Genomic DNA, 9,876 nt, shown 5'->3' with positions numbered 1-9,876 from the left:
AATGAGGTAAAGATCACTAAGCAAGTTCATAGTAAGCAAATCCGCTAATGAAGCTCATATGTTACTTTGTACGAAGCGTAATATGTTTTGTTTTTGTTTTTTTATATTTTACTTTCCTTTTATTTCTTTATTTTTTTGAAAATTACAAGCCCTATCTGCAACAATAGAAATACAAGGGGTTTATCTACAATTTGGCGATTGTATGTGTTAGATCCAAGATGCAAACCTAGAGGGGAGATGAATAGAGTTACCATCATTTTTCGCTAAAAACACAGAATATACAACGTCATAGATAAAATAAAAGTGAATAAAAATTATAAACCATAAATAATAACTCTTAAATTTAGCTCCTCTAACCATTAAACAAGAACTTCGAAGTTATGGTGAGGGTTGAGGATTATAGTTTTATATTAATTCTAACATGCCCCCGCAGGTTGAACTCCCTTTTTTATGTGCTAAAACCTGGACTCACGCAGCGGTGTTAATTTTTAGGAAATCCGCTTAAAATTCGTGACCGGTGTGATTTGCACCTAGGTTGCTCTGATATCATCTTAAATTTAGCTCTTCTAACCATTACACCAAAACTCTAAAGTTTTGGTGAGGGTCGAGAATTATAGTTTTATATTAATTCTAACAATAACAAACAAAGGACATACAAGATTTTATAGTGGTATGTTTAACAATTCTAGGTCCTCTCTTCTTTTTCACGAAGAGTCTTTCTCACTATATCAAGAGTTCTCCTGAATAACAAATCGATTCACTAGGCTTAGAAAGACCGCACCCTGGAATCTACACGAAACCAGTTGTCTAATCTAACTCTCCATAATGAGTAAATACCTGGCCCTAGCTAGTTCCGATCCTTAATTAATATCGACTTGAGTGCACCGTAAAAATAAGTTTAAAACACAACCAATCAAACATAACTAAGCACAAAAAAAATATGAAAGATCTTACAACCCATTTGATAAACAAATTGTTCTTAGATGGATATAAGTGTAGCACGATGATGGACTATGTAGATGATCATTAGAAGGGCAACTCTCCTCGTTAAAATAATTCGAAGATGTTGTATGCGACGAGAAAGGGTTTTTTGAGGCTCCAAGGGTCAAATCCTTCAATATGATCTCTCTTTAATCAAAATCCTAGAACCCTCTCTTTTATCTATCTTTTTCAATGATAGGTAGCCTTCAATAGATCAAGAAAGTGATAAACGTGGTAGAATTTGGAGATTAAAAGGAACGACAAACGACTGTGGTTAAAACTTAAATTCTACAATCAGCTGACTATGCCATTAACTATATATACCATCCTCTACTCTGATTGGCTAGCACAATTCTTAAGAGAGAAAATCCTCCGTGATCTCGAAATACGAAGAAAAATTCAGAGAAATACGACATAAACAATTCAGGCGATCATATCAGACTCGCGTTCTACACTTATAAGTTATAACCGAGCACATAATAATTAAAGAACTCGAGTTCAATCCATCATGTGTACACTTATACCGTCTTTGAACTCTACAACAATTTTTTATAATTAGATGCAATAACTGAGTAGGTCCTGATACTTGATATGCATATGTCTAAGTATATTTTCACCATATATTTAAAAAAAATTAAAAAAAAAACTATTAAATATGCATATCCAACACAAAATCCCTACTTCCAGAAAGGAAACAAATATTTAAATTTTTTTCCCCCTGTTGTTCTGGGGCTATAAAAAGACAGGCGGAGGACCGGATCCAACATTCTCGATGCGAGGCGGACCTGAAGCCAGCGGACCCGCGCTCAATGTAGAGAACATGGGGGCGTCTTCGCTTTACCAACGGTGAGCTTACCGCAGCCCTTCGCGTCTAATATTTGCTTCCCACGAATCTTTTTCTTTTGCACTAAAAAAAAGGTGAGGGTTAGATTGCTCAAAGATTTGATTAAGTATAGAGAATTGGCAAGTTGCCCGAAGTGGGAATAACCTTTATCTTGAATTAAAATGGTTTTATACGAAACAAGTCAAAAAGCTTGGAGGTGTTGCTAAGAATTTCCTACAAAGACGGAGCTGAAAAGCAACATAATTATTATTTTAAAATAATAGAAAAATTCTATACCGCTCACAACTTTCTCTCTTTCATTTTCTTTCTTTTTTTTTGTTTGTTATTTTGGCTCTATTTGATGTTACTCTTATTTATAAAAGTTGATTTGTTGTTTATCTATACAATGGTTAAAGTGAGTTAACCCTCTATAATTTGCCAAACATAAAAAATATAGAAGGGTTAAACTAACCCCTCTAGAGGGATTCATATGAGTTAACTCATCAAAATGAGGGGTTTAATAATACTCCTATTCAGAAGGATTAAGACTTAACCCGTCTAATTATAAAGAAAATAGTTAAAATCATTGTTATTCCCAAACACTAAAACCGATCACAAGGGCTAAAATAAAACTTATTTAACGGGTAAATAATTTAGTGCTTCAGATTATCGAATGGACTAAGTACATTAATCCTTCTCTTTAACCCCTCTTGCTTAACCCTTTGCCAAACGGAGCCTAACCGTCTAGAAATAAAAAAACGATTTCGATTGTTAAACAATATGTTTACCGTCTGTCCAAGTGTAGATCATATTTAAGGGTGGGTTTTTTCTTAAAGAAATCTGCATTTCAAAATTCCATTAAAAACTATTGGTGTTTTCTTAAGAATTAAGTTTCCGTGTGATAATAAGAATATATTCTTAATGTCGAGCAATTAGACATTTAGACCTATGCGCGCGGAAAGAAATAAAAAAAGGGGTCTTTTCTATGTTTGAGCGGAATCTCTCTTTTGTTACTTTACGGCACACAATAAGATAGTTTTGGAATATTTTATAAAAAAACCCCCATAAGATATTGCAATTCACTTTGAACGTGTCTTCGTTGGATCAATCTCTCTTTTGTTGCGTGGATAGATAGATGCTTGGGATTTGATTCCAACTTCGCTTTCATTCTTGGCTTCTGAAGTGATTATGATCTTGATCCTTCCACAATTCACAGTTTTTTTTTAATTATAATGCTTCTTTCCTTTCTTCTCTTTGTTGACAATCTAGGTACGCAAGTCTCTTTAATCTGTCCCATTTTCTTCCTCATTTATGTATCCATCTAACTATCAAAAAGAAATATTAATGTTTTGTTAATTTACCCGTGCAACCCTCTTAAACGCATGTCGCCAGTTTATTTGTCCACACTTGTTTATTAAAGCAGTAAGAGCCCGTTTGGTTGAAAAAAAAAACAAGAAAGCCTGTCAAAACGTTAGTTTTGACAGGCTTTCTGTCCAAGACCAGAGGTCAAAACCTTCACCCAAACGCGCCCTAAGCATGGTGATATTTGTCCAAAGAGATTTCTGGACACATCATTGACAAAAAAATTTTAAAATTTTTTATGTTGTTTTTGATGGGCATCACTGCGAATTCTATACTTCTATCGTTTAACTCCTCGGATTATCGAAATTTAAGTTTTTACATATTAGTCCTTAGATCTTTAGTATTTTAAAGTTACTCCCGCATGTTCATAAAAACACTGAAGTTTAGATTATTCCAAACTAATCGCTCCAATCAAAATTACCAACACCAAGGTTCAAACGAGCGAATTTTTCAACTATAACTCAAGTGCAATATATCTAAAGGTTAGTTATTATAGATTTAATGCGTCAAAAATGTGAATTAAATGTTGATCCTCATATTACGAAACTCTCAACTGCTCATTTTGCATGAGCTGCTGAGTCACCATCACGTGTCGAAATCTGAACCCATCGCTCGGCACCGAGCTCAATCCCCGGGCGGTATGAATTTGAGTCCACAAGAAATGGACACGCTTCCTTCACCCGCCTCAGCTGACCACATATTCTTTACGTGAGAGTCCCGTACCCCTTCGTCAATTGATAACAAATACAAAATTTAAATGTCGCTCTGTTAATAACACGGTCTCAGCTGAGAAATCAAAGGATAGGCTCAAAGTTGTCCACAGGCTGTCCCTTGCTAGCTTGTTATTTGCGCATCACTGAACAAATTGCATGAGATTTCCCTTATTGACGGCTATGTGGCACAATCTCCATCATCCTCATAAAATAGGAGAGAGTGTGTGAGCTGGTGGGGATTGTGTCACATAGGTGTCAAGGACAAAAATCCCCTTCTTGACATAGGACACCTATTAATCTCTATTCAGATTCATATATTTTTAGAGTAAGTACGCTCAAGCGGTTTTGTTTTTTTAACTGATCTACCAACTCGTTGACTTTATTAATAATATATTTTCTAGAGCGAATTTTAGCTGAATATGTCTATGCTACCATAAAAGGAGGATTGGGTGTTAAAGACTTTTAATTTTTTTTTTGTCCTCTCAAATTTTGATATATTCTTGCAATGTTATTATCTCTAATTAATCTTTCATCAAATAGATATAAACACTTATTAATTATGCGCCTCCTCGGCTTCCTAATTATAATTATCAATAATATTATAACAATCAATTGTTTAAATTAATAAAATAAAATAATTTATTAAATAAGTGCAACAATTATTAGTAGTAACCAATTAAATTATTATTTATGAATTATAAAAAATAATTAAAATAATAGTATAAATAGAATAATATATTACTTAATACTATTAAGAATTGTACTATAATTCAATAAGCAATAAAATAAATAGAATAAACTTCGAATCACACAAATAGTCGTAATTATTTTAATAATATCATATAAATTATGAATTACAATATTTATTTAGTATTATATTATTAAATAAATAATTTAATATTATTTTTAGAGTATTTTCTCAAAGATTAGTACATAAAACATTAAAATTGCAATTAGATCCCCTTTCTTGTAGATTATTCCAAATTAATTGCTCCAATCAAATTTACCAACAACAAGGTTCAATTGAGCGAACGACACTTGCGCATCTTTGTATGTTTTCAACTATAACTCAAGTGATACATAGCTAAAGGTTAATTATAAAATTAATGCGTCAAAAATGCGAATTATATGCTGATTAGAACGAGACTCTCTCTCTCCTCATATTATGAAACTCTCAACTACTAATTTTGCATAAGCTGCTGAGTCATCATCACGTGTCGAAACCTCAACGCATCGCTCGGCCCCGGGCTCAATCCCTGGGCCGTATGAATTTGAGTCCACAAGAAATGGGCAGGCTTCACCAGCCTTTTTTACTTTGCATAACGTACGACGAATCTTAAGAGATCTTGCAATTTGGCACTCCATGACAAAACTACCCCTGAGCCGATGATTTTCTGAACGTAGGAGTGCTTCGGGAGAAAATAAGGTGAGGGTATTTTCGTCATTAAGGGAACGAATCTCAAGGCCCTTAAAGATTTGAGGGACTCCTACACAACTATCAAATATGCGAGGGACTAATAGTTAAATAACCCATAAAGAAAACCTAGATTCCCAAGCAGCGTGGTCGAGAGAGAGCCGTCTATAAATAGCAAAGATAGGAGCGCCGCTTGTCATCAAACCCCGTGTATCCTTTTCTAACCCTAAATTTTTTTTGATTGCCTATTTAAAGCCCCCCAAATCGAGTCCCTCAATTCCATCCATCCATCGATCGATCGATCTTTAGGGTTTCCTTTTGGTCCTTGTAGCTGTTCCCCCCACCCGATTCTTCTTCTCTATTTCGCCCTTTGATCCGCCGAGGAGGAGAAGGGTTCGGATTCTTGCTCCCTGCTCAAATTCATTGATTGTGAGTTTTCTTCTCGATTTTTTTTTGTTCATTAGGTTAGGGTTCTGTTCCTTTGATGAAAAAATCTGTTCTTTTTTCATCTATTGACGGAGTTCACGATGTGCATATTAAATCCGAATTGTTAGCGATCTGTATGATTCTGCTGTGAAATAATTGGGAATTTTAGAAGATTAATAATAATAGGGCTTTATGGTTGTGAACGGTTCATATCTATCTATTTTGTTCTGTTTATTTGGGCTTATTTTGTTTATATGTTTGGTTAATTTACCATAAAGTTTTGTCTTTTATAATGTTTACTTTTTAATGGGAGGCATATGGTTGTTTCACGTTTTAAAGAGTACGACGGTATTGATTTTCCATAGATCAGAAAATATGGTAAAATTTGTTCTATTTACTTTATGCTCTCTTTAGTTGTTTTATTCACTTTTTAAGGTCTGATGGGATAAACTACCTATGTTATTGATTTCTGATATAATTCTGTATGCTTGTATGGTGATCACAATATGAGTTTCTTTTTTTCTTAATTCACTTTATGGAATGTTATTTGAAAGAAACTTTTTTTGGCAACTTCAAATTGCTGTGGTGTCCATTTACTTCTTATTTGTAGCTAGATTGTCAGATCTAACAGAATGATTAGAGTTAGATACTTCGGTTTACCTTAAAATCATCCCTTAAATTATAAATTTTTATACTTGAATGCTTTTCTCGTCATCTGACTTCATAGGCTGTAGTCAAGGTGATTTTTTACCTGCATTTGATACTTACCTTAAAATCATCCCTTAAATTATAATTTTTTATTTGCATATTCTACATGAATGCTTTTCTTGTCATCTGACTTCATAGGCTGTAGTCAAGGTGATTTTTTACCTGCATTTGATACTTACCTGTTTTTAAAATCGTTCATCTCATTGTTTATTAAAAACTATCACATCTTATTATTAAAATTGATGATTCAAAGTTTGTGTAGATGACCACTCATCAACCCTTGATTCCAAGTCTTAGCCTTATCTTCTGTTATGTTCCTTTTTTATCTTAAAACTTTACAATAATTTTAATCCTTTTGTTATCTATTTTACCAATCATTCGCTTATTCCTCCATAATGTTACTAGTATCTGCAGTAATTTGTTCAACCCGTTTTCTCATCACCCATGCCATCTTTTGGCCTTTATACATGCTACTAAATTTACCGGCTTCATTTATCATTTTCATAAAATCTGTATAAATGTTTTATGCTAGTTATTCCTTCATAAGGTTAATAGTGTTTGCAGTAATTTGTTCAACCCCATTACCTGTCTCATATGCAATCTTTTGCCCTGTTTTATATGCTACTTAACTTACCAGCTTCATTCAACATTTTTCATAAAATTTGTATAGCTGGCTTATGTTAGTTAAACGATCTTCTCATCAATTATGATCACTGTTCCTATCTACAAATTCTTAAAAGTTGAAAATAATTGTTTTGTATATAGACGATCTTGCCTGCCCATGATGAGTGTACAACCACATTTCTGATAAAGAATATGTTTTTTTCCACTTTCTTGAGTGCAAATAGATTTTTAATGTGTACACTGCAAATTAATTTGCACTGTACTTGTGAGCACAACATATATGTGCTATTTTACTAGAATTATTATTCTGATGTTTGTTGTCATGACTAGAAGCCTCGTGGAGTGATTAATAGGTGGTGATTTCTGTATCGTTAAACCTAACTGGGATAACTCTATTCTTTATAAGGTTTAAATGGTTTTACGACCAATTGTTTTTTGCTTTTCCTTGACATTTACTTGTCTGTTATTATGGTTCTACTTTTACTACCAGTTAGTATATGTTCTAAATAAACAGCACAAGTAACTCTTGTTTCGCCCGTTCTTTTGTTATTGCAGGATTTGTGAATGTTTTAATGGAGTCTAAAGGTGGCAAGAAGAAGTCTAGTAGTAGTAGTAGTTCCATGCAATACGAAGCTCCCCTAGGCTACAGCATTGAAGACGTTCGACCAAACGGAGGAATCAAGAAGTTCAGATCTGCTGCTTACTCCAACGTAAGAAATAAAAAACAATGTGAACTGAACTTTAGTAGTTCTATTTCTTCTTTTTTTGTTTACATGTTTTAACTGTGACTGTTTTTATTGGTGCAGTGCGTCAGGAAGCCGTCTTGATAGCCCTACTGTTCGACCTCAGTAGTTTAGGGTGTCTAGTATTTCCATTCTGAATTCTGTCAATAATTTACTTTCTGGCTAGCTGCTTTCTAATAACCAAACCAATCTCTCAATCCCTCCCCTTGTTTCTCTCTGTTCTCTCTCTTTCCAACCAATGACAATCATGAATACCTCTCCAATCGGGTTTGAGGGCTTTGAGAAGCGCCTAGAAATCACATTCTCCGAGGCCCCCCTCTTTGTAGACCCACACGGTCTTGGCCTTCGCGCTCTTTCTCGTGCACAAATCGATTCAATCTTGGATCTTGCCTTTTGCACCATCGTTTCCCAGCTCTCAAACAAGGACTTTGACTCCTATGTCCTCTCTGAGTCGAGCCTTTTCGTTTACCCATACAAGATAATCCTTAAGACCTGTGGCACTACAAAGCTCCTCATGTCAATTCCAAGGATCCTCGAACTCGCGTCTGAGATCTCACTTACGCTTATGTCTGCTAAGTACTCTCGTGGCACCTTCATCTTCCCAGGAGCTCAGCCTTCTCCTCACCGTAGCTTCTCAGAGGAGGTTTCCACCCTTGACCAATTCTTCGGCAAGCTTTCATCTGGTGGAAATGCCTATGTCATTGGAGATCCAGCATCACCAAACCGAAACTGGCACATTTATTATGCCACCAATAAGCCTGAGCTTCCAATGTTGACTCTCGAAATGTGCATGACTGGACTCAACACCGAGAAGGCATCGGTCTTCTTCAAGAGCAACCCGGAGTTATCTCAGACCATGAAGATGACTGAGCTAGCTGGAATCTCGAACATTATTCCTGAAATGGAAATATGCGATTTTGAGTTCGAGCCTTGTGGGTATTCTATGAATGCAATCTGTGGACCGGCTGAGTCAACCATCCATGTCACTCCGGAGGAAGGGTTCAGCTATGCAAGCTACGAGGCCATGGGATTTGACCCCATGAAGCTAGATTTTGGCGCTTTGATTGAGAGGGTCCTCGACTGCTTTGGGCCCACTGACTTCTCTGTTGCTGTGACCATCTTTGGTGGTCGTGGGTTAGCGGGCCCCTGGGGCAAAAGCGTCAACGTGGATGGATACAAGAGTATTGATACAGTTGAGCAAGAGCTTGCTGGTGGTGGTCTGCTGATTTATCAGAGCTTCTCTCAATCGGTGGCAATGGTGGGTTCTCCGAGGTCCACCCTTCACTGCTGGGATGGAGAGGAGTCTGAAGAGGATAAGGAGAAGGATTTGAAGGAGAAGGGAGGATTCTGAGATGATGGTTTCTAAGCTTTATTTAAGGTTTGTGTCGGTTCTCTCGTGTTAGTTTTTGGCTATTGGAGCAGCAAAGCCAGTTTGTTTTAGCGTCTATGGTGTGTTTGTGTCTGAGATTTGCAGAACGAGGCAGAGTCTGAATAAAAAGGCTTGTGGTGTGGCCTGAAGCTTCTTCTGTTTGTCTTGTGTCGAATCTCGTGTCGAACCGGATTATGTAATAAGAGCTCTGTAGCAAGTGATGTTTGTGCTACAAGGACCCAAAAAACCTGTGTTAAGTGAAAATCCTGGATGTTGTTTGCGGATATTTGCTTGCATGTTGTGTGATGTTGATTACTGCTCCTGTTTACTTGCCAGTTTATGAGAAATAGTGGAGGTAGAGGGCATCCGTGCTGGGAATATCACGTCATTTCTGAGAGTTTGCTCTTAAAATTGTTATGATGGTGATTGAGATTATCAACTATGGCCTTTTCAGAATAAATAATGTTAGGGGCACATCCTCAACCACACCCCCATAATTTCTATAGTGATAGGGGGTTATGCATGATATTTTTTTAAAAATATCATGCATGGCCCACTAGCATTATATAGAGTGTGGGGGTGTGGTTAGGAGTGTGGTTAAGGGTGTGCCCTTAGTGGGACTCTTTCAGAATTTTCCTTCGATTAGAATCATTCGCTTCTCGTGTCTCTCTTTTCCTATCTTGCACAGGGATATGTTTCTGCTGATTAGTCTA

The 9,876-nt window shown here is 36.1% G+C and overlaps 1 protein-coding gene across 1 annotated transcript; it reads left to right on the top strand.

Moving 5' to 3' along the window:
• On the top strand, nucleotides 5,484-9,447 carry LOC109841295 (S-adenosylmethionine decarboxylase proenzyme-like). Its single transcript, XM_020410218.1, has 3 exons — nucleotides 5,484-5,722; nucleotides 7,607-7,761; nucleotides 7,858-9,447. Exon 3 carries the CDS (start codon nucleotides 8,033-8,035, stop codon nucleotides 9,143-9,145), a length of 1,113 nt encoding a protein of 370 aa, XP_020265807.1. The 5' UTR covers nucleotides 5,484-5,722; nucleotides 7,607-7,761; nucleotides 7,858-8,032; the 3' UTR covers nucleotides 9,146-9,447.

This window comes from Asparagus officinalis, chromosome 5, assembly GCF_001876935.1.
Source record: "Asparagus officinalis chromosome 5, Aspof.V1, whole genome shotgun sequence".
NCBI lineage: Eukaryota > Viridiplantae > Streptophyta > Magnoliopsida > Asparagales > Asparagaceae > Asparagus > Asparagus officinalis.
Note: the sequence above shows the minus strand (reverse complement) of the source record. Positions and strands in the feature narration are given on the sequence as shown.

Excerpts from the sequence above, each read along its gene's own strand:
- LOC109841295 (XM_020410218.1), top strand. The coding sequence starts at position 8,033 with ATGACAATCATGAATACCTCTCCAATCGGGTTTGAGGGCTTTGAGAAG.